Genomic DNA, 25,535 nt, shown 5'->3' on the forward strand with positions numbered 1-25,535 from the left:
TACCTCTTTTAACTGCATGGACACTTCCTTAATGAACGGCGACTAGGCCTTATTTTCGGGGTAGGGCTTGTATTTAAGCTTTACACCAAAAGTTCCTGCTAGGGCTTATTTTCTGGGTAGGGCTTAATTATGGGGAAACAGAGTAGCATAAGAACAGCGAGGTTTATAAGTTGTTTTTTTTTTTTAACAATCATATTAGTGAAAAGCATTATACAGAGCTGGTTAGGCAGGGAATTTGCGAACGTAGGTATCAATGCTGCTGGGTTGGAGGTCATAGGGGACCTGACAGGTTCTATTTAAATGGCCAAATACCATTTCAGATTCCCCCCTAATATCATATTGGTGTATTGAAAGGGGTTCTCTTACAAATAAGGAAAATTAATAGTGATGAGCGAGTATGCTTGTTACTACTCGGTACTCGCTCGAGTATCACTGTACTCGGGCTACTCGGCGGGTACCGAGTAATCTCGCGATACTCGTGCTGTACTCGTGGTCTTCGAGCTTCACACAGCAACTGAGGTGAGTAGCGCGATCAGCTGCTGTCAGTCAGGTAACTCGCGGCCACCGCTGGATCCAGCGGTGGCCGCGATTATCCTCAGTGACAGCTCAGCTGATCGCGATACTCACCTCAGTTGCTGCGTGGAGCTGACCGGAGCGGCGGTGAGTAGCGCGATCAGCTGAGCTGTCACTGAGGTTACCCGTGGCCACCGCTGCATCCAGGTAACCTCAGTGACAGCTCAGCTGATCGCTATACTCACCTCAGTTGCTGTGTGAAGCTGACCGGAGCGGCGGTGTATTCTGCAGCTCCTGTCACCTTCATGCAGCACAGCTGGACGCGATGCTGGAGGTCCGTGGATTACGCCGGACATGGAGGGTTTGTCGGGGTTAATAAATTGGTGATGAGGGACTTTGTTAGTGTTTTTTATTTCTAATAAAGGATTTTTCGGGTGTGTGTGTTTTTTAACTGTAATTTACAGATTAATAATGGAAGGTGTCTCATAGACGCCTGACATGATTAATCTAGGATTTAGTGGCAGCTATGGGCTGCCATTAACTCCTTATTACCCCGATTTGCCAACGCACTAGGGTAAATCGGGAAGAGCCGGGTACAGTCCCAGAACTGTCGCATATAATGTATGCGGCAATTCTGGGCGGCTGTTGGCTGATATTGTTAGGTTGGGGGGCTCCCCATAACGTGGAGCTCCCCATCCTGAGAATACCAGCCTTCAGCCGTATGGCTTTATCTGGCTGGTATTAAAATTGGGGGGACCGCACGCCGTTTTTTTTAATTATTTAATTATTTATTTCACTGCACAGTATACACACACACCGGCTGCTGTGTTTGGGTGCAGTGAGACACCTGTCACTCAGCGTGGGGGCGTGTCTCACTGCAACCAATCATAGGCGCCGAAAAGCAGGAAAGCAGGGAATACGAGATTGTTTAATGAGCGGCCGGCTTTTTCAAAAGAGGAAAAGCCGCCGGAGTTTAGTGAACAGCTGTGCAGCGCCGCGGCAGTGATCGGGGAACGGTAAGTAAGAGAGAGGGTGGAGAATGACCGACAGACTGTGAGAGGGGCACAGACAAGACAGAGCGAGACCGACAGACGGGAGATAGAATGAAAAAAAAAAAATGACCGACATCGCTAGTAAAAAGCACAAAACGTGCGTTTTGGACATCGGAGTGCCACACAATGTTTTACGTAAAATCTTTCATGTATTAATCTCAAAAAGTAACATACATTAGCTCTATCTCACTATTGGGTATGTGCCCTTAACATTTCCACCATGAAAATTCATTTTGGTGTCATTTTGGAAGGTTTTCTGGTGAGTCAGTCACCAGTCACCGGAAGGACACAATTTTGGAGCATGACAGACAGACAGACAGACAGACAGAATAAGGCAATTATATATATAGATATATATATATATATATATATATATATATATATATAAATAAAAAAGATATATATATATATATATATATATATATATAAAAAAAAGATATATATATATATATATATATATATATATATATATATATAGATCTATCTATCTATCTATCCCTCTATCTATCCCTCCATCCATCCCTCCATCCATCCCTCCATCCATTCCTCCATCCATTCCTCCATCCATCCCTCCATCCCTCCATCCATCCATCCATCCCTCCATCCATCCATCCATCCCTCCATCCATCCATCCATCCCTCCATCCATCCATCCATCCCTCCATCCATCCCTCCATCCCTCCATCCATCCATCCATCCATCCATCCATCCATCCATCCATCCATATAAAATTAATAAAGATTATTAATTTACGTTAGATCTGTCTGTGGGGTGATTACAAAGTTTTTCAAAAAGCTGAATTACTGAAAAATTCATCCTAAAAATTCAGTAGGACGGGTTGAGTGCCTTCTCTGACCAATAGTTATGAGGCAGACCCAATAACGTCTCTGCTGAAGCACAGGCAGCTAGGTCCTAAATTGGGAAAAAGGTGGACGGGGTGAGACATGGGCAGCAGAGGATGTCGCTTTCTAACAGAGTAAAGCGGGCTTTACACGCTTCGACATCGCTAATGTGAACTCGTTGGGGTCACGGAATTCGTGACGCACATCCGGCCGCATTAGCGATGCCGTTGCGTGTAACACCGATAAGCGATTTTGCATCGTTGCAAAAACGTGCAAAATCGCTAATCGGCGACACGGGGGTCCATTCTCAAATCTCGTTACTGCAGCAGTAACGAGGTTGTTCCTCGTTCATGCGGCAGCACACATCGCTGCGTGTGACGCCGCAGGAACGAGGAAGCTCCCCTTACCTGCCTCCCGGCCGCTATGCAGAAGGAAGGAGGTGGGCGGGATGTTACCTCCCGCTCAGCTCCGCCCCTTCGCTGCTATTGGGCGGCGGTTCAGTGACGTTTCAGTGACGCCGCACGGACCGCCCCCTTAGAAAGGAGGCGGTTCGCCGGTCACAGCGACGTCGCCGGGCAGGTAAGTATGTGTGACGGCTGTGGGCGATGTTGTGCGGCACGGGCAGCGATATGCCCGTGTCACACAACAGATGGGGGCGGCTACCCACACTAGCGATATCGGGACCGATATCGCAGTGTGTAAAGTAGCCTTAAGTGCTGCTCCTCATAGGCACTCGCTTACAAAACGAAATCTCCTATGGCCTGCGCCTCCTCTTAACGTCCAACCGATCTGCCTGTGCTTCAGCTGAGATATTATCTCCACATTCATACACACATTCTTCCATGCTGTCTATCCTCATAGCTAAGAGACCTTTCTCTATAGGCTCATCCTGCCCTGCTGTGCATTTAGGATGCAGTTTGGGTTCAATATTGTGAATTCAGCCAGTTTAAAAACCCTTACATTCACCCTCTAAACAAGAGGAGAGTAAATATTTAAAACTATCAATTTATTTATAATAAATTTATTTTTCCATTTAGCCATTTTCTTTATTTCCCATTATTTGTATGTATCTTCTTCGAAGATATTAGATAACTGGAGGAACGTTTATTGTAGAAATCTACTTTTTTGCCTTTTAATTACCCAACTGTAAAAATGCCACAGTGTCCTCCTTTATTGTGTAAATGGAGGTGAATCGTATGTCACGCGCTTCTATGTAATGCCATGTTCCTTCTCCGTTATTACAGGAGGCTAATTATATTCTATAAGAGACCCTCAATGGGCGGAATGGCTGTTTTTTTTTTTTTAATGGAAGAGTAGGCAGGATAGGCAACTATACGTGAAAAAAAAATTGAAGCGTCTCTTCGTAGCGCCGAGATATAGCATTAATAATGACATTTCTTCAACCCATCGAAAGAATGGATATGGAACAAGAAAAATGTCAAAGGCACAACATGGATCCATTATCCTGACAGTGACAGTTACATCGGGGACCGTTCTAAACCAGGCTCATTAAAGAGAGAACACCTCATTCTAGCGGCTTTTTCGACGCCTGGTTACTATGGAAACCGGAAGTAACAGGTTCCCTTTAATTATCCGCTAGAAAAGTTGGATGATTTAGACTTATAAATGATTTGATCAACAGCTTCCTAGATCATTAACCCATCGATCCAGGAGGAAAACCATAAAAACTACTTTATATATATATATATATATATATATATATATATATATATATATATATATATATATTTATTTATAAATGCATACTATATATATCTATATCTATATATATACACACACACACACATATAGATATATATATATATATATGTATATATGCAGTGCATACAAGTAGTATTCAACCCCCTGCAGATTTAGCAGGTTTACACATTTGGAATTAACTTGGCATTGTGACATTTGGACTGTAGATCAGCCTGGAAGTGTGAAATGCAGCAAAAAAGAATGTTATTTTTTTATTTTTTTTAAATTGTGAAAAGTTTATTCAGAGGGTCATTTATTATTCAACCCCTCAAACCACAAGAATTCTGTTTAGGGGAACCAAAAGTATTAAGAAGTATTTCAGGCACAAAGAACAATGAGCTTCAAATGTTTGGATTAATTATCTCTTTTTCCAGCTTTTCTGACTAATTAAGACCCTCCCCAAACTTGTGAACAGCACTCATACTTGGTCAACATGGGAAAGACAAAGGAGCATTCCAAGGCCATCAGAGACAAGATCGTGGAGGGTCACAAGGCTGGCAAGGAGTACAAAACTCTATCCAAGGAGTTGGGCCTACCTGTCTCCACTGTTGGGAGCATCATCCGGAAGTGGAAGGCTTATGGAACTACTGTTAGCCTTCCACGGCCTGGACAGACTTTGAAAGTTTCCACCCGTGCCGAGGCCAGGCTTGTCCGAAGAGTCAAGGCTAACCCAAGGACAACAAGGAAGGAGCTCCGGGAAGATCTCATGGCAGTGGGGACATTGGTTTCAGTCAATACCATAAGTAACGTACTCCACCGCAATGGTCTCCGTTCCAGACGAGCCCGTAAGGTACCTTTACTTTCAAAGAGTCATGTCAAGGCTCGTCTACAGTTTGCTCATGATCACTTGGAGGACTCTGAAACAGACTGGTTCAAGGTTCTCTGGTCTGATGAGACCAAGATCGAGATCTTTGGTGCCAACCACACACGTGACGTTTGGAGACTGGATGGCACTGCATACGACCCCAAGAATACCATCCCTACAGTCAAGCATGGTGGTGGCAGCATCATGCTGTGGGGTTGTTTCTCAGCCAAGGGGCCTAGCCATCTGGTCCGCATCCATGGGAAGATGGATAGCACGGCCTACCTGGAGATTTTGGCCAAGAACCTCCGCTCCTCTATCAAGGATCTTAAGATGGGTCGTCATTTCATCTTCCAACAAGACAACGACCCAAAGCACACAGCCAAGAAAACCAAGGCCTGGTTCAAGAGGGAAAAAATCAAGGTGTTGCAGTGGCCTAGTCAGTCTCCTGACCTTAACCCAATTGAAAACTTGTGTAAGGAGCTCAAGATTAAAGTCCACATGAGACACCCAAAGAACCTAGATAACTTGGAGAAGATCTGCATGGAGGAGTGGGCCAAGATAACTCCAGAGACCTGTGCCGGCCTGATCAGGTCTTATAAAAGACGATTATTAGCTGTAATTGCAAACAAGGGTTATTCCACAAAATATTAAACCTAGGGGTTGAATAATAATTGCCCCACACTTTTATGTTGAAAATTTATTAAAATTTAACTGAGCAACATAACTTGTTGGTTTGTAAGATTTATGCATCTGTTAATAAATCCTGCTCTTGTTTGAAGTTTGCAGGCTCTAACTTATTTGCATCTTATCAAACCTGCTAAATCTGCAGGGGGTTGAATACTACTTGTAGGCACTGATATATTATATATATATATATATATATTATATATATGTATATATATATATATATATATATATATATATATATATATATATATATATATATATATATATATATATATAAAATAAATGTAAATATATACATACATACACATATCTATCTATATAAAATAAATATATATATATATATATAAAATAAATATATATACTGTATGTATGTATATATGTATGTATGTATGTATGTATGTATATATATATAATTAAAAAAATTTAGCCGTTTTCCGTTCACCCCGGTACTGATTTATTAGTTTCCATTGTGTAATATTCATTTCTATATCAATAACATCTTAACTTTATTTTACTGAGTTTTAGGATTACAGTAAATACATTTTTTTTTTTTTAACTTTGAAAAACTTAGCTAAATAATATTTTTATATTTTTTGCCATTGAGGAATGCTAATAATTTTCTGCTTTATCTGGCAATGTACTGGAGTATATCGGCAGTACAATTATAGAGAGAAACTGACAAGCATCTACTTGTATAAGCCTAATGGACGGCCTGAAATATATGTGTGTGTCTATCTCAATCTGGAACCGATACTTACAGCCAAGGTATCACCTACATTATTTTTTAATACCGTAATAAAAATTAAATAAGAGGGATTTTGGGGTGTTATCAGTCATGGTACAGGAGGAGGAGGAGGTGAGCTGTAACACCACCTATTGTGAATGGTGGATCCTATGTTAGCTACAGTATACAGAGGTGTTATCAGTGTTTGTACAAGAGGGGGATGTGAGTTGTGACATCACCTGTATTATCTACAGTATATAGAGGTGTTATTAGTCATTGTACAGGAGGAGGTGAGCTGTGACATCACCTATTATGAATGGTGGATCCTATGTTATCTACTATAAATAGTTATTAGTCATAGTAGGAGGAGGAAGTGAGCTGTGACATCACCTATTGTGAATGGTGGATTCTATGTTATCTACTATAAATAGTTATTAGTCATAGTAGGAGGAGGAGGTGAGCTGTGACATCACCTATTGTGAATGGTGGATCCTGTGCTATCTACTATAGAGTTGTTATCAGTCATAGTACAGGAAGAGGTGAGCTGTGACATCACATTGTTAAAGGTGGATCCTTTGTTATCTACTGTAAATAGAGGTGTTATTAGTCACTGTACAGGAGAAGGAGGTGAGCTGTGACATCACCAATTGTTAAGGTGGATCCTGTGTTTTCTATGGTATATGGATGTGTTATCAGTCATTGTACAGGAGGGAGAGAAGGTGAACTGTGACATCAGGTATTGTGAATGGTGGATCCAGTATTATCTAAGGTATATAGAGATGTTATCACTCATTGTACAGATGGAGGAGGTGAACTGTGACTTCACCTATTGTGATTGATGTCCTGTATTATCAACTGTATATAAAGGGGCTACCAGTCTTTGTACAGGAGGAGGTGAGCTGTGACATCATCTTTTGTGGATGGTGCATCCTGTGTTATCTACTGTATATAGGGAGGTTATCGGTCATTGTACAGGAGAGGGAGAAGGTGAGTTGTGACATCACGTATTGTGAATGATGTCCTGTATTATCAACTGTATATAGACATGTTATCAGTCATTGTACAGGAGGAGGGAGGAGGTGAGCTGTGACATCACCTATTGTGAATGGTGGATCCTGTATTATCTACTGTATATAGACGTGTTATCAGTCATTGTACAGGAGGGGGGAGGAAGTGAGCTGTGACATCGCCTATTGTGAATGATGGCCTGTATTATCAACTGTATATAGATGTCTTATCAGTCATTGTACAGGAGGAGGGAGGAGGTGAGCTGTGACATCACATTGTGAATGGTGGATCCTGTATTATCTACTGTATATAGACGTGTTATCAGTCATTGTACAGGAGGGAGGAGGAGGTGAGCTGTGACATCACCTATTGTGAATGGTGGATCTTATGTTATCTATATATGGGTGATACATGTGATTGTAAATGTGATAATAATGAGATGACGGTTGAGAAGTGATCTCTACAGAACAGGAAAAAAATAAAAATATTCAACATCAAAACTTGATTCAAACAATAAGTTATTTCCTGATGCCAGCCAGCGATGGCGCAGAGCTCTATAGCGAGTCTGTAAAAGCTACAAAAGGTCTATGGCCAGAACGTACGCTCCATAAGACTCAGAATATCTGACAACCGCTCCTCAAAGAGTCAGAGCGGAAAGCTCCAATGATTCTGAAAGCTCCACCTTGTATCAGCTCCTGACAGTCATCACCCGGGGACAATTAAACATATTTATGAAAGACACTGGATTCTACTGTTCAGCACAGACATAGCACTCTCAATGCTCCAATATACACTGCGTCCAGAATTATTAGGCAAGTATTATTGACCGGATCATCAGTCCGACCACCACTGAGCAAGACACACAAGTACAAGGTGTTCAGTGCTCAGAGACACGGCCGAGGTGAGGAAAGTGAACCCGACCACCACTGAGCAAGACACAGAAGTACAAGGTGTTCAGTGCTCAGAGACATGACCGAGGTGAGGAAAGTGAACCTGACCACCACTGAGCAAGACACAGAAGTACAAGGTGTTCAGTGTTCAGAGACACAGCCGAGGTGAGGAAAGTGAAACCGACCACCACTGAGCAAGACACAGAAGTACAAGGTGTTCAGTGCTCAGAGACACGGCCGAGGTGAGGAAAGTGAACCCGACCACCACTGAGCAAGACACAGAAGTACAAGGTGTTCAGTGCTCAGAGACACGGCTGAGGTGCGGAGGCTGAACCCGACCACCACTGAGCAAAACACAGAAGGACAAGGTGTTCAGTGCTCAGAGACACGGCCGAGGTGAGGAAAGTGAACCCGACCACCACTGAGCAAGACAGAGAAGTACAAGGTGTTCAGTGTTCAGAGACACAGCCGAGGTGAGGAAAGTGAAACCGATCACCACTGAGCAAGACAGAGAAGTACAAGGTGTTCAGTGCTCAGAGACACAGCCGAGGTGAGGAAAGTGAAACCGATCACCACTGAGCAAGACACACAAGTACAAGGTGTTCAGTGCTCAGAGACACACACGGCTGAGGTGAGGAGGCTGAGCCTGACCACCACTGAGCAAGACAAAGAAGTAAAAGATGTTCATTGCTCAGAGACACAGCCGAGGTGAGAAGGCTGAACCCGACCACCACTGAGCAAGACACAGAAGTACAAGGTGTTCAGTGCTCAGAGACACGGCCGAGGTGAGGAGGCTGAACCCGACCACCACTGAGCAAGACACAGAAGTACAAGGTGTTCAGTGCTCAGAGACACGGCCGAGGTGAGGAGGCTGAACCCGACCACCACTGAGCAAGACACAGAAGTACAAGGTGTTCAGTGCTCAGAGACACGGCCGAGGTGAGGAGGCTGAACCCGACCACCACTGAGCAAGACACAGAAGTACAAGGTGTTCAGTGCTCAGAGACACGGCCGAGGTGAGGAGGCTGAACCCGACCACCACTGAGCAAGACACAGAAGGACAAGGTGTTCAGTGCTGAAAGACACGGCCGAGGTGAGGAAAGTGAACCTGACCACCACTGAGCAAGACACACAAGTACAAGGTGTTCAGTGCTCAGAGACACGGCTGAGGTGAGGAGGCTGAACCCGACCACCACTGAGCAAGACACAGAAGTACAAGGTGTTCAGTGCTCAGAGACACAGCCGAGGTGAGGAGGCTGAACCCGACCACCACTGAGCAAGACAAAGAAGTAAAAGATGTTCATTGCTCAGAGACACGGCCGAGGTGAGGAGGCTGAACCCGACCACCACTGAGCAAGACAGAAGTACAAGATGTTCAGTGCTCAGAGACACGGCCGAGGTGAGGAGGCTGAGCCCGACCACCACTGAGCAAGACACAGAAGTACAAGGTGTTCAGTGCTCAGAGACACGGCCAAGGTGAGGAGGCTGAGCCCGACCACCACTGAGCAAGACAGAAGTACAAGATGTTCAGTGCTCAGAGACACGGCCGAGGTGAGGAGGCTGAGCCCGACCACCACTGAGCAAGACAGAAGTACAAGATGTTCAGTGCTCAGAGACACGGCCGAGGTGAGGAGGCTGAGCCCGACCACCACTGAGCAAGACACAGAAGTACAAGGTGTTCAGTGCTCAGAGACACGGCCAAGGTGAGGAGACTGAACCTGACCACCACTGAGCAAGACACACAAGTACAAGGTGTTCAGTGCTCAGAGACACGGCCAAGGTGAGGAGGCTGAACCTGACCACCACTGAGCAAGACACAGAAGTACAAGGTGTTCAGTGCTCAGAGACACAGGCGAGGTGAGGAGGCTGAGCCCGACCACCACTGAGCAAGACACAGAAGAACAAGGTGTTCAGTGCTCAGAGACACGGCCGAGGTGAGGAAGCTGAGCCTGACCACCACTGAGCAAGACACAGAAGAACAAGGTGTTCAGTGCTCAGAGATACGGCCGAGGTGAGGAGGCTGAGCCCGACCACCACTGAGCAAGACACAGAAGTACAAGGTGTTCAGTGCTCAGAGACACGGCCGAGGTGAGGAAGCTGAGCCTGACCACCACTGAGTAAGACAAAGAAGTAAAAGATGTTCAGTGCTCAGAGACACAGCCGAGGTGAGGAGGCTGAACCTGACCACCACTGAGCAAGACACAGAAGTACAAGGTGTTCAGTGCTCAGATTAGGTTTATTAACCTTTTGGAGTGACGACTGCAGTGTAGTTGTTTAAAAATAGGGTTAAGTTTAGTGCCTTACCTGTGCAGACCTCTTGATAGGAAGGGTTGGGGGTGTAACCGCCTGCAAAACCGACCTGGGTAGAGTAGACGCCTTTCTGCCTCCAGAACTTCCTTTCTGCTCCCCAGAAACAGCCCATGCCTGGAAAAAAAGAGAAGAAAGCAACATTTTTTAGATAACTAAGGAAAGCATCCGAAAACATTACGCAGCTCCACCGTCTTGTATTAATGTGGCTGGCTACAAACCAGAAAGTACAAATATGCAATTTTGCCAGGGACGAAAGATATGTGATACAGAAACAGAGCAATTGATTCCCACGTGGGGCAACACTGAGCTCCTTCGAAATAAGAAATTTGCAAAATGAAGCTCAGCACTTTCGGAGATAATGAAGGACAGAAATCAGGTAGGATCGGGTACGAGATGCCGCTACTTTACTCTACAGCACCACCTGCTGGTAAAATGTAGTATTATGTAGCAGTTATTCACGTACTTAAAGAGGACCAACCACTGAGGTCAGGGTACAAGCCGGAGGTCAGAAGTCAGGAAGTAACGTAAGGTACACTGGAGAAAAGCAGAGCCGAGCTCAGGGTATAAGTCAGAGGTCAGAAGACATCATCAATGGTCATTTAAACAGGAACAACCGCCAGGATTTTCCTATATAAAATAATAATAATAATAATAATAATAATTATTTAAACAGGACCAACCACCAGGATATTCCTATATAAATTAAAGCCAGTGCTATACTGGCGCTATCATGCTGATTCTATACATACCTTTAGTTGTGAGATCGGACGTATAGTTTCTGAAATATAGGCAAGTAAAGTTACAGAAAAGCACTGCTTTTTGATTGGTAGTAGCTACAGAATATCTAATATGTGGTTTGGGTTTTGCTAGTTATTCCCGCCCCCGTATGCTGTCCATCCTCCCTCCTCCATCCCTTTGTTATAACAGAGAAATGGGGAGGAAGGACAGGCAGGCAAATAGGGAAGGGAATAACTAGCAAAACCTTACCCACCTATTAAATATTCTGCTGCTATCAATCAAATGACAGTGTATTTCACAAACTTAATGTGACAAACTACCACTAGGGGTCACCAGAAGCACTTAATTATGGGGAAGTGCATCAAACCGGAGGTCAGGAGCCAGGAGGTCATGTATGGAACCCAAGGATGAAGCAAAACCGAGGTCAGGGTACAAGCTGGAGGTCAGAAGCCAGAAAATCACGTAAGGTACACAGGGGGGGAAGCAGAGCAGAGGTCAGGGTACAAGCCAGAAGTCAGAAAGTCATGTAAGGTACATAGGGGAGAAGTGGAGCTGACGTCAGGGTACACGCTGGAGGTCAGAAGCCAGGAAGTCATGTAAGGTACACAGGGGGGAAGCGGAGCTAAAGTCAGGGTTGAAGCCGGAGGTCAGAAGTCAGGAAGTCACGTAAGGTACACTGGGGAAAAGCAGAGCCGAGCTTGGGGTATAAGTCAGGATTCAGGAGCCAGGGAACAACGTCAGAGTCAGGAACACGGGAGTTGAGGGAAAACAACAGGTCTGGGGTAGGAGGACAAGATCAAAGAACAAACGGTAACCAGAGAACTTACTGCAGGGTAGGAACTATGACTGGCAGTGTTCCGGGTGAGGTTGGAAAGAGGCCCCTTCCAACACCAGTGCAGGAACCGAGGTCGGGAAACCACCTGTCCACCGGCGCAAAATACAAAACACAATACCAGCTATGCTGGAGAGCAGAGCACCACGGATTAGAACCATGACACTTTACTTGCTTGTATTTCAGAAACTATACATCCAATCTCACAACTAGAGGTATGTATAGAATCGGCCTGATAGTACCAGTATAGCACTGGCTTTAGTTTATATAGGAAAATCCTGGTGGTTGGTCCTCTTTAAATGACCATTGATGACCATTGATGATGGGACGGGTGCATCAGTGTGACCACCACCCTCTAGTTGTGACTCTCTCCTCCAATTATTCCTGGAAGACAAAAGCAGGTGCCCCCAGCTATGACCTTAAAGGACACGCATTTCCAAGTGAGACGCTTCAAGCCCTGAAAACAGCTATTCAAAAAATATTTTATTCAGCATCACTTTTTACCTAATGTGATTGTTACATTAATTGAATCAATTAATAGTAATTTAAAAGACTCTTACATCAACCTAAATAGCCCCCCCCCCCACGGTGATGATTAATTTCAGTATTTAGGATTTCAAATGCTAAACACAAAAAGAAAAAAAAACCACCATAAAATTACTTTTTTATCAAGTATTAGCAGGAAGTGTTTTAAAACGTACCCACGGAGTAGAGAACAAAAGTGCAGGGCGAACAAAAGGGCGTGCGCCGGGGAATGATTGAAAAGTGCTAATGTTACCGGTACAATGGAGAACAAGTCTGATCGGCACTGTTCAGGAACATGTCGCATTGTACCGTCTGGAACATTCACAATGTGCAACAACAATCAGTGTATGGAAAAAAAAAAATAAAAAAAAACTCGAAAAAAAAAAAATAAAAAAAATATATATATATATATATATATATATATATATATATATATATATATATATATATATATGGCAAAAGGAGAAAGGAAAGAAGTAACCGTAAAAAACGCAGACATTAAAGCAAGACTTTCCGAAGACTGATCAAACCCTACAAAAAGTGCAAACAAATAGAAAAGAATTCTAAACATAAAATAAACAAGAAATATATAAATACAAAAAAAAAAGTACAATCATGAATATAAAGGGTTCTCGTTTACTCAATTTCTATGTCTCCAAGTTGAAAGTCTTGGCAGAAGATGTGGTCGGTACATTGGGCAACTGCACAACGCCCAGACTTCTACATAGGTCCTAAGAAAACTTCTCTAGAGGAAATCGGTCAGCAGGTTTTTGCTATGTAATTTGGGAGCGGCAGTGTGGACACGCTCATACTGGTCACTGCAAGATCAAGATGGCTCCTCATGGCAAAGAATTCTCTGAGAATCTGAAAAAAAAAAGAATTGCTGCTCTACAAAAAGATGGCCGAGGCTATAAGAAGATTGTCACCACCCTGACACTGAGCTGCAGCATGGTGGCCAAGACCATACAGCGGTATAACAAGAGAGGATTCACTCAAGACAGGCCCAGCCATGGCCGACCACAGAAGCAGAGTGCACAAGCTCAGCGTCACATCCAGAGGGTCATGGACGTATGAGTGCTGCCAGTATTGCTGCAGAGGTTACAGGGGTGTGGGGGGGGGGGGGGTGTCTGCCTGTCAGTGCTCAGACCATACACCACAAACTGCAGAGGTTACAGAGTTGGGGGATCCACCTGCCGGTGCTCAGACCGTACACCACACACTGCAGAGATTACAGGAGTGGGGGGTCCACCTGTCAGTGCTCAGAACATACGCTACACACTGCAGAGGTTACAGGGGTGGGGGGGTCCGCCTGTCAGTGCTTAGACCATACGCTGCACACTACAGAGGTTACAGGGGTGGGTGGTCCGCCTGTGAGAGCTCAAACTATACGCCGCACACTGCAGAGATTGAAGGGGTGGGGGGTCCACCTGTCCCTGCTCACACCATATCCGCTCATTGCATTGCATTGGGCTGCATGGCTGTGGTCCCAGAAGGAAGCCTCTTCTAAAGATGATGCACAAGAAAGCCGCAAATAGTTTGCTGAAGACAAGCAGAGTAAGGCCATGGATTACTGGAACCGTCCTGTGATCTGATGAGACCAAGATAAACTTATCTGGTTCAGATGGTGTCAGTGTGTGTGGTAGTAACCAGGTGAGGAGGACAAAGACAAGTGTGTTCTGCCTACAGTCAGGCATGGTGGTGGAGGGTCATGAGTTGGGGCTACATGAGTGCTGCCGGCTGTGGGAGCTACAGTTCATTGAGGGAATTATGAATACCATCATGTCCTGTGACATACTGAAGCAGAGCACGATCCCCTCCATTCATATTCTAACATGATAATTACCCCAAACACCTCCAAGACCACCACTGCCTTGCTAAAGAAACTGAGGGTAAAGGTGCTGGACCGGCCAAGCGTCTACAGACCTAAACCCTATTGGGGAATCTGTGGGGCCTCCTCATATGAAAGATGAAGAAGTGCAAGATCCACTAGCTCCGTGATGTCGTCATGAAGGATGAAGAGGATCATGCAGCCCATGTGAAGCTCTAGTGATCTCCATGACCAAGAGAGTTAAGGCAGTGCTGTAAAATAATGGCGGCCACACAAAATATTGATACGTTGGGCTAAATTTGGCCATTTTCACTCAGGGGTGTACTCACTTTTGTTGCCAGTGGTTTAGACATTAATGGCTGTATATTGAGCTATTTAGAGGGCCTCAAATTTACACTGTTAGGCTGTGTACCCGTGATCAGTGTTTGCAGCGTTTTGGATGTAGCATGTTTTCGCTGTATCCAAAACGCTGCGATGTACAGTACAAGCACAGTGGATGGGATTTCTAGAATTTCACCTGCTGCCAAAAATGACCTGCAGTGTGGCTTTCCAAGACTGCAGCATGTCAATTGTTTGCTGCGGAGTCCTGATCGTGGGCTTGTACCCTTATACAAGCTGCAAACTGACTACTGTACATTGTATCACAGTGTTGTCCCAGGAAAAGATGTGAGGAGTGTACACACTTTTGTGATATACTTGTAGGGAGGGTAAGGGTTATGCCCACCCCTGCAGAAGTAGCCGGCACATCCAAGGTTATGTATAATGTATATGTTGTATGGTATATCAATGGCCACCAGGTGGCAGTGTGGTAGCACGGCTGTCTTGGCACCTGGGTGAGCAGAGAAAGAGTTAAGGAAGAGGAGGAGCACAGCATGTATAAAAGGGTGAAATTGGAAGTAGACAGGAGGAGAGTCCCAGTGTAGAAACAGTGCTAACACCCCAATTTGAAGATCCTGACCCTAAGGGTCACCCCTGCGGCCGTGACACATGGGATCCATCTGGATTGTTGAACTGCATCCCTAAGAAGAGGGTTTTAGTCTGACGGTCGGGGGTCTGGCATCCGTATTACCTGGCTCATGATACTCAACAACTTCCTCACTAACTGATGTCAGTGCGCCCTCAAGGAGTAGGGTATGGCTGGATCCTGGCCTGGGCATGGATGGGAGAGCCCTGCCGGTTGCGGTCCTTCTTACGTGTTAGGCTAAGTTCACACTTCAGTTGTTTTGCATCAGTCACAATCCGTAGCCTTGAGGAATTATGGAATCCTGCAAAATATTTTGCAGGAATCCAGTATTTCCCCATAGACTTCTATTAGTGACGGATTGCGACTGATGACCCTGTGTTGCATCCGCTGCGTCGCGGTCCGTCGTTTTTGACTGACCGCCGAACGGGGAGCAACGCAGAATGTAACGTTTTTCGGGCCGTCAAAATTAACGCGCCGCACAGGAATCCGTCGCCATCCGTCAAGCTTGTAATGTATGTCTATGGTGCTGGATTCCGTCGTAATCCGTCTTACAACGGAATCCAGCGCAGGATTCCGTCATGCTCTACTGAGCATGCCCAGCATGTTTGGCACGCCCACTGGGATGTCCCAAACACAGACGGATCATGACTGATCCGTCAAAAAACGGACGCACAGCAGATGTAACGGACGCAACTGATCCGTTTTTCACAGGATTCCTGTGAAAGGAATCCTGTGAAAAACACATCAGTTGCATCAGTTGACATCTAAAAAACAACTGATCCGTTGCTGACGGACCTGACGGATTGAAAACAACTGAAGTGTGAACTTAGCCTTAGCGTCCCCTGTGGGTGGGGTGAAGCGCCTCAACGAACTTAATGAACTGGTTGGATGAAGTGTGACGTATAGTGAAGGAATGAGAGGCCTAGAGGTGCCCGACAGAACCCAGGTGCCTGGAATAGGGACTGCTGCTAAATTGTGTATGAGAAGGAGTGAAAGGAACCCTATGGGAAGTGCACCGGTACCGGCGAAGCGCGGACCGAAGTGATGCAGAAGTTAAAGAAAAATAACCTTGTCTGGAAAATGGTGTTGCTTGAACGGTTGCGGAGCTCTCCTGTGTGTGGTGCGGCGACGGGGAGGCGAGGGGTTAACGGATGGCTGCGCTGCGGCCTGTTGATCCCTACTACCATGACTATGACCACTGCCTGCCCCATGCCTCCACCAAATACTCCATACACTATACAACACCCCTTCTCTTGTCCTGTATACCGGGTGTAATTCTCAGTACGGCTCTGTGCACACATTGGGGACATTTCCGCATCATTTCCTTATCTCTTGGCAGGAAAAACATAAAGGTAAAAATGCATGTTTTGATGTGGTTTTTGTTGCATTTTTCCATCCTTTTTTTCATTGCTTTTAATGGTGAAAAAGGCAGCCAAAAACACAAAGAATTGAGATTCTGCAGATTATTTTCTGCCCCAAATCTGCAAACAGAAAATCCTGAACGTGTGCACAGCACTTTATGATTCTTGAATGCAGTTTTGTGACAAATCTGCACGCATAAGCGCATAAAAAAAATGCAATATGATATCCTTCTATGCGGCTTGATTCATACGTCCTTCGCAAAGTTTAATCTGCCCAATTTGTAGAGTAAAGGCTACTTTACACACTGCGATATCGGTCCCGATATCGCTAGTGTGGGTACCCGCCCCCATCTGTTGCGTGACACGGGCAAATCGCTGCCCGTGCCGCACAACAGCCGTCACACATACATACCTGTCCGGCGACGTCGCTGTGACGGGCGAACCGCCTCCTTTCTAAGGGGGCGGTCCGTGCGGCGTCACAGCGACGTCACTGAACCGCCGCCCAATAGCAGCGGAGGGGCGGAGCTGAGCGGGACGTAACATCCCGCCCACCTCCTTCCTTCCGCATAGCGGCCGGGAGGCAGGTAAGGAGAGCTTCCTCGTTCCTGCGGCGTCACACGCAGCGATGTGTGCTGCCGCAGGAACGAGGAACAACCTCGTTACTGCTGCAGTAACGATTTTTGAGAATGGACCCCCATGTCGCCGATTAGCGATTTTGCACGTTTTTGCAACGATGCAAAATCGCTTATCGGTGTCACACGCAACGGCATCGCTAATGCGGCCGGATGTGCGTCACGAATTCCGTAACCCCAACGACTCCGCAATAGCGATGTCGCAGCGTGTAAAGCCCGCTTAAGGTAATCTTCAGGGCTGAACGGATGCGAATTGTAAAAGACCGGATCCGCGCGGCTGCGGGCTGAAAATATCAGACCCCTGCCGGCTTTATCTTGGCTGGGGATGAAAAACTGCGCGCCCTGCCACCTGTGATTGGTTGCAGTCGGCTGAGACGCTGCCACTCAGGGTGGAGGCGCGTCTAACTGCAACCAATTACACGTGTCGGTGAGCGGGCAAAACAATGAATATTGAATTGTCGGCTCCGGAAGGGAAAAGCGTGACCTGGAAGGAGTTTGCTGCCATGACACCGCCTGGGGTGAGTACACCGCGCGCGCTCCTACCCCCCTATCCCCTCCACAAACGTTTTTAATCAACGGATTCTGGTCCCGATAGACTTATATGGACACCGGAATCCTGAGCAGAACTGGATTTTTTTTTCAATCCGGCAGAGATCCGCCGGTCCCAGATTTTGGCGGATTCAATCAACTCTAGTAATCTTCTCTGATGAGACTAATTTTCAGCTGGTCGTCTAATGGTTAGACGGAGACCTGGAGAGGCGTACAAGCCACAGTGTCTTGCACCCACTGTGAAATTTGGTGGAGGATCGGTGATGATCTGGGGATGCTTCAGCAAGGCTGGAATTGGGAAGGTTAAACTTTGCGAAGGACGTATGAATCAAGCCGTATACAAGGTTATCCTGGAAAAACAGTTGCTTCCTTCTGCTCAGGCAATGTTCCCCAACTCTGAGGACTGGTGTTTCCAACAGGACAATGCGCCATGTCACACAGCTAGGTCAATCAATGTGTGGATGAAGCACCACCACATCAAAATCCTGTCATGGCCAGCCCAATCTCCAGACGTGAACCCCATTGAAAACCTCTGGAATGTAATCAAGAGGAAGATGGATAGTCACAAGCCATCAAAGAAGAGCTGCTTACATTTTTGCACCAGGAGTGGTATAAGGTCACCCAAAAGCAGTGTGACCGACTAGTGGAAAGCAGCCAAGACGCATGAAAGCTGTGATTAAACATCCTGGTTATTCCACAAAATATTGATTTCTGAATCTTCCTGAGATAAAACATTATTAGTTTTGTTGTTTCTAAATGATTATGAACTTGTTTTCTTTGCATTATTTGAGGTGTGAAAGCAATGCATTGTTCTGTTATTTTCACCATATCTCATTTTCAGAAAATAAATACATTTATTGCTTGGAAATTCGGAGACGTTGTCAGTAGTTTATAGAATAAAAGAACAATTTACATTTTATTCAAAACTATACCTGCAAAGAGGAAAATCAGAAAAACTTACAATTTTGCAGTGGTCTCTTAATTTTTGCCAGAGCTGTACACACACATATATGTACACAATATATAGTTGTATAAAAATAAATCATTGAAAATAATGACGTAGCGCTCCGCGGTATTTTTGATTCTCAGCATAGATAAAAGCGGACAGCTACGAACTGCCACCCCCATCTGCCTGGCTTTATCTTGGCTGGCAATAAAAATACAGGGAAGCCCAAACATATTTTTTTTAATTATTTGAAAAAATAATTAAAAAAAATGCGTGGCCTCCCGTCGTATTTTGATTACCAGTCAGGTAAAGTAAGGCTTCTGGGGGCTGGGATTCTCGGCAGCCCGCAGCCGCCCCTGGAAATGGTGCATTGTTTCTTAGCGCCATTTCCAGGCACTTTACCCGGCTCGTCCAGCGGCCCTGGTGGCGGTGGCACGCTGGGTAATAAAGGGGTTAATACCAGCTTTGCATTCTCAGATGGTACTAAGCCCGAAATTCATGGTGTCACGCCAAATTATACATGGCCTCCAAGAATTTCTTGTAAACAGGAAAAAAAAAGATACACAACACAGAGAAAAATTGTTTTTTAGAAATAAAACAAAAAAAAACATTTAGAGACTCCATCTTTATTATAAAAAAAACTCGTTAGTCCGACATAATCCACAGGGAGAGCAATGTCAACTCTGCTTCATCACTCTGTACAGACACAGTCTGTACACAGTGAGAAGCAGAGAGCATTGTCAGCTCTGCTACATCACTCTGTACAGAGCGTGAAGCAGCCTGACAGTGAGGGTATGACTCGTGCAGTCTTTAAATGGCATCACCCCGCACTGTTATGATCCGGAACCATGGAAGATCACCTTCAATCATTGTCAAAAAGGTGACAAGAGCATTGGCAACTAATCTGGCCGCCATCCCCTTACTAACCATCAACACTAGAAGTAGCAGAGGGGTGAAATAACATCCTGTGCACCGCGAACCCAGACGGAGAACTACGTATCTATCCTCAAGGAAGGAAGGATGAATAACTCTCTGCCTCAGAAATAGACCGCAAAGGTATAGCAAGCCCCCCCATTTAAAGACTGCGGTGATATAGGAAAACACAATACACAGATAGATGATAGCATTAGCAAAGTGAGGCCCCATTGACTAAATAGGAAAGGATAGGAAAGGGGCTGATGGTGGCCAGAGAAAAACCCTACAAAAATCCAAAAACCTGATAGTACAAAAAGCCCTCAGATCGCTAGATCTGAACTCCGTCCTATAGCAGGTGCTCTTGTCATACCAATGAACAGAAATCAGGAGCTATTACAAATTCAAGAAGCAACAAACACATGGACTTATAGGAGCAATACTCCAAACATAGCTGCAGGGAGCTTCCCAGCTAAGCAACTGAGAGGGAAAATCCCTGCATGCAAATAAACTGAAAACAACCACAGCAAATGACAAACCCAGATAAGAGCAAAAAGACCAAAACAACATAAGAAAGAACCAAGCACTTATCTGGGGTAGATGTGGTCTGGAGCAGGATGAGAAGGCTGGTAAACAAAAGAACAAATGACAACCGGCTCAGACTGCTAGCAGGCCAAGGTTTAAATAGGCAGAGAGTTAGCAATGGAAACGCCCACTGCTCCAGCACACCTCTCTGTCCAAACCATTCCTGGCCACAAGAGGAAGCCTCACAGCAGCAAAAGCATAACTGACATTCAAAACACCGCACAGCCTGACAATCTTCAAACAGAAGCGCCTCAGCTGCATGGAAATATATGCAGCTGACCCGCTCCTGTGGGGAGATTGTGTGCCGTGATGCGACACTCGCACAGTTACAGTCAAAGTTCAGTTAAAAGCACCTTCGATGACGTTATAGTCATGTGACCAGTCTGCAAGCCAATGTCTGTACAACATTCACACCAGACTGGTCACATGGCTATGACGTCATTGAAGGTCCTGGAAGTTAGTACTGGTTACCAGCGGCACAGCAACGATCAAGCAGAAGCGGCCGGGAGACAGCGTCGCAGGACTTGTAAGCATGATCATAATGTTTATTATTCACTATATTCTTTATTTTACAGCCCCCCCCCCATCCCATAACTGTAAAGCCCGAGGTCGGTGATCGGACGCAAGATCATGTTATCTTGATCCCGATTTTTACAAAACGATCGGGTGAGGCTTCCAATCCCAATGATTGGTGGGATCGCCGCCCATCACTATTCTTAAGAGCACAGTGGCCTCCAAAATCCTTAAATGGAAGATGTTTGGGACCACCAGAACTCTCGCTAGACCTGGCCGTCCAACCAAACTGAGCAATCAAGAGAGAAGAACCTTGGTGAGAGAGGTAAAGAAGCACTCCAAGATCACTGTGGCTGAGCTCTAGAGATGCAGTAGGGAGAAGGGAGGAAGTTCCACAAAGTCACCTATCACTGCAGTCCTCCACTAGTCCGGCCTTTATAGCAGAGTGGCCAATGGAAGCCTCTCCTCAGTGCAAGACATATGAAAGCCCACATAGAGTTTCCAAGAAAACACATGAAGAACTATGAGACTATGAGAAATAAGATTCTCTGGTCTGATGAGACCAAGATAGAACGGTTTGGTGATAATTCTAAGAGGTATGTGTGGAGAAAACCAGACACTGCTCATCACCTGCCCAATACAATCCCCACAGTGAGACATGGTGGTAGCAGCATCATGCTATGGGGGCAGGGACAGGACGACTGGTTGCAATTGAAGGAAAGATGAATGCGGCCAAGTACAGAGATATCCTGGAACCAAACCTCTTCCAGAGAGCTCTGGACCTCAGACTTGGCCGAATATTCACCTTCCAACAAGACAATGACCCTAAGCACACAGCTACAATAACAAAGGAGCGGCTTCAGAACAACTCTGTGACCATTCTTGACCGGCCCAGCCAGAGCCCTGACCTAAACCCAAATGAGCATCTCTGGAGAGACCTGAAAATTGCTGTCCACCTACGTTCACCATCCAACCTGACGGAACTGGAGAGGATCTGCAAGGAAGAATGGCCGAGGATCCCCAAATCAAGGTGTGAAAAACTTGTTGCATCATTCCCAAGAAGACTCATGGCTGTACTTGCTCAAAAGGTTGCTTCTACCCAATACTGAGCAAGGGGCTGAATACTTATTGACCATGTGATATTTCAGTTTTTCTTGTTTAAAAAATGTGCAAAAATTTCTACATTTGTTTTCTTCTGTCAAGATGGGGGATGAGGCGCAGAGTGTACATTAATGAGAAAAAAATTAACTTTTTGAATTTACCAAATGGCTGCAATGAAAATATAAAGGGGTCTGAATACTTTCCATACCCACTGTATATTACACCTGTAAAATTGAGCAATATGGAGGGCTCCCGGAGTGACTGTTGCTCAAGGTGTAAGAGGGCTGGAACGAATTTCTGGCATATGATATGGGACTGTCATATTATTAAGGCATACTGGAGGGACGTGGTGCAACTACTCTCATCGATCCTGGACCTGGAGGTCCCGCTTGATCCTATACTCTGCCTATTCGGGGTATTAAACGCAGAAGATTGGTCATGCTATGAACACTTTTCTTAAGAAAACGCTGTTTCTTGCACGTAAAGGGATAACTCTCAGATGGATGGATAGTCGGCCCCCCCACTCGCTCGATGTGGATTAGGTTGGTAAATGCCACCTCTTCTTTTGAGCATTTTGTTTTTAAGACTAGGGGCTGCCCGCGAAAATTTGAAAAAGTCTGGGGTGTCTGGCTGGACTCCCCGATGACTGGGGGGGTCTGAGCAGGTTCTCAGATCTGGTATAAGGGATTTGGTAGGAGCCTAATTTTGCCTTGTAGTACCGTCTCGGTGGACAAGCAGACCTTGTGTTTTCTCCTTCCTATGACACCATACTTGAATAGGTCAAAGAATCCGTTTTTTCACTCTTTCTGATATGTTTATATTTTCATCTTTTACGAAAAAAAATGGACAGACGCAAACGTTTGGACACCCTTGGAGATCTGTGTGCTCAGATAAATTTGACCAAGGTTTCAGACCTCAATTAGCCTGTTAGGGTTATGTCTTGTTCACGATCATTGTTAGGAAAGGCCGGGTGATGCAAATTTGACAGCTTTATAAAAACCCAGCCTCCTCTAACCTTGTGCCAAAAACAACAGCCATGGGGTCTTCTAAGCAGCTGCCTAGCACTCTGAAAATGTAAATGGTAGAGGCCCACAAAGCAGGAGAGGATATAAGAAGATAGTAAAGTGTTTTCAAGTTTCCTCAGTTTGAAATGTAATTAAGCAATGGCTGTTACCAGGAACAGTGGATGTCAAGATAAGGTCTGGAAGACCAAGCAACATTTCTGTGAGAGCTGCTCGTAGGATTGCTAGAGAGGCAAATAAGAACCCCTGCCTGACTGCAAAAGACCTTCAGGAAGATTTAGCGGACTCTGGAGTTGTGGTACATTGTTCTACTTTTCAGAGACACCTGCACAAATATGGCCTTCATGAAAGAGTCATCAGAAGAAAACCTCTCCTGCGTCCTCACCATAAAATTCAGTGTCAAACGCCCGCAAAAGAACATCTAAAACAAGCCTGATGCAAGTTCTGTGGACCGATGAGGTTAAAATAGAACTCTGGCCACAAAGATCAAAGTTATGTTTGGAGAATAAAGGGCATAGAATTTCACGAAAAAAACATTAATAATTGGGGTGGATCAATCATGATTTGGGGTTGTGTTGTAGTCAATGGCACAGAGAATAATGGATTCATTTAAATTTCAATAAATTCTTGATGGAAACATAACACCATCTGTAAGAAAGAAAAAAGAGGATGGCTGCTACAAATGGATAATAATCCTAAATCCACATAAAAATAAATCCGCAATAGACAACCTCAAAATGCACAAGCTGAAAGTTTTATAATGGCCCTCACGGTCCCCTGATCTGAACATTATTGAAAATCTGTGGCTAGACCTCAATATAGCAGTGCATGCAAGACGAGACCTCAATATAGCAGTGCATGCAAGACGAGCAAGGAATCTCACAGAACTGGAAGATGTCTCTAAGGAAGAGCAGTGCATGCAAGACGAGCCAGGAATATCACAGAACTGGAAAACCTCCAAGGAAGAGCAGTGCATGCAAGACGAGCCAGGAATATCACAGAACTGGAAATCCACCAAGGAAGAGCAGTGCATGCAAGAAGATCCAGGAATCTCACAGAACCAGAAGACATCTCCAAGGAAGAACAGTGCATGCAAGACAAGCCAGGAATCTCACAGAACTGGAAAACCTCCAAGGAAGAACAGTGTGTGCAAAAAGATCCAGGAATCTCACAGAACTGGAAGACATCTCTAAGGAAGAGCAGTGCATGCAAGACGAGCCAGGAATCTCACAGAACTGGAAAACCTCCAAGGAAGAACAGTGTGTGCAAAAAGATCCAGGAATCTCACAGAACTGGAAGACATCTCTAAGGAAGAGCAGTGCATGCAAGACGAGCCAGGAATCTCACAGAACTGGAAGACATTTCCAAGTAGGAATGGATGAAAATCCATCAAACAAGAACTGAAAGACTCTTTGCTGCTGCAAAAAGTGTTTACAAGCTGTGATACTTGCCAAAGGTGGTGCTACTAGATACTAACCATGCAGGGTGCGCAAACATTTGCATCGGCCTATTTTCCTCTTTTGTTAATTTTAATGTAGAAGATATATATATAATTTATTTTATTTTATTTTTTTAAAAATTTTATTTTTATTTTTAAGGAAATGTATCATCTTCAACTTTTTGCCTTTTAGAAATCATTTCATCCTCAACTTAACTGTTCACAGTAACAGTAATTTTGACCAGGGGTGCCCAAACTTTTACAATTCACTGTATTTGATGAACAACAGATAAAGGGGAAGGAAAAAAACCAAAAAAACCCAAAACATAAAATCCACTCAAAAACCCTCATATAATGTATTCCAACAAAAGATAGCAGCTTTGCTTTGGCCCGATGCTCAGTACCATAGTAACAGTGTATATCAAAGTTGGCGAAGGCTTTTTTTTTTTCATTTTTGGCTCTGGATGACACGGCATTATGATTATAACAGTTTTTTTTTTCATTGTATGACGGTATTTGCACATTTTCTATGCCCGTGAACTGAAACGGCACTGCAGCGGCTGCACTGCCAAGGACAGGACGGAAGCGCAGGCGGGAAAAAACAAGAAACATCAACCTGGTGAGCAATAAAAGATACATTCCTAGATATTTTATGTCATAGGAATGAAGTCATTATCACCCCTGTATTTTCCTGTCTTTTATAGAAAAAGTACAATTTAATTATTCTGTTGCACGATGAGCTGCAGAAGTATGAAAAGCTTGAAAAGTCAACAAATTGTCTAAATAACACTTGATTGTTCCAGGCCGCCTCTAATGGAAGATTTTCACATGCAAAAGTATTCAACCTCTGTGCTATGGAAACTCCTAGTTTATGCAGATAAAACATTTTGACCTAACAACTCACTTCTATCAGTAAAAAAGTGCACAGGATAAGTGATAAGTGCATGACCGCTGCGAGCCCTACTGCTGGAACCACAAAAAAGTTGCTACTAACATGA

At 44.8% G+C, this 25,535-nt stretch overlaps 1 protein-coding gene across 4 annotated transcripts in view; it reads right to left on the reverse strand.

The window, feature by feature from the left end:
• Positions 1-25,535, reverse strand: part of MSRA (methionine sulfoxide reductase A) — a 459,672-nt gene that overhangs the window by 185,187 nt on the left and 248,950 nt on the right. For all 4 annotated transcript variants that reach the window (XM_075341255.1, XM_075341257.1, XM_075341258.1 and 1 more), the window contains one exon: positions 10,586-10,705. In XM_075341255.1, the coding sequence (XP_075197370.1) occupies positions 10,586-10,705 (120 nt within the window). The remainder of the gene's footprint in view (positions 1-10,585; positions 10,706-25,535) is intronic.

Source organism: Anomaloglossus baeobatrachus, chromosome 3 (assembly GCF_048569485.1).
Source record: "Anomaloglossus baeobatrachus isolate aAnoBae1 chromosome 3, aAnoBae1.hap1, whole genome shotgun sequence".
Lineage (NCBI taxonomy): Eukaryota > Metazoa > Chordata > Amphibia > Anura > Aromobatidae > Anomaloglossus > Anomaloglossus baeobatrachus.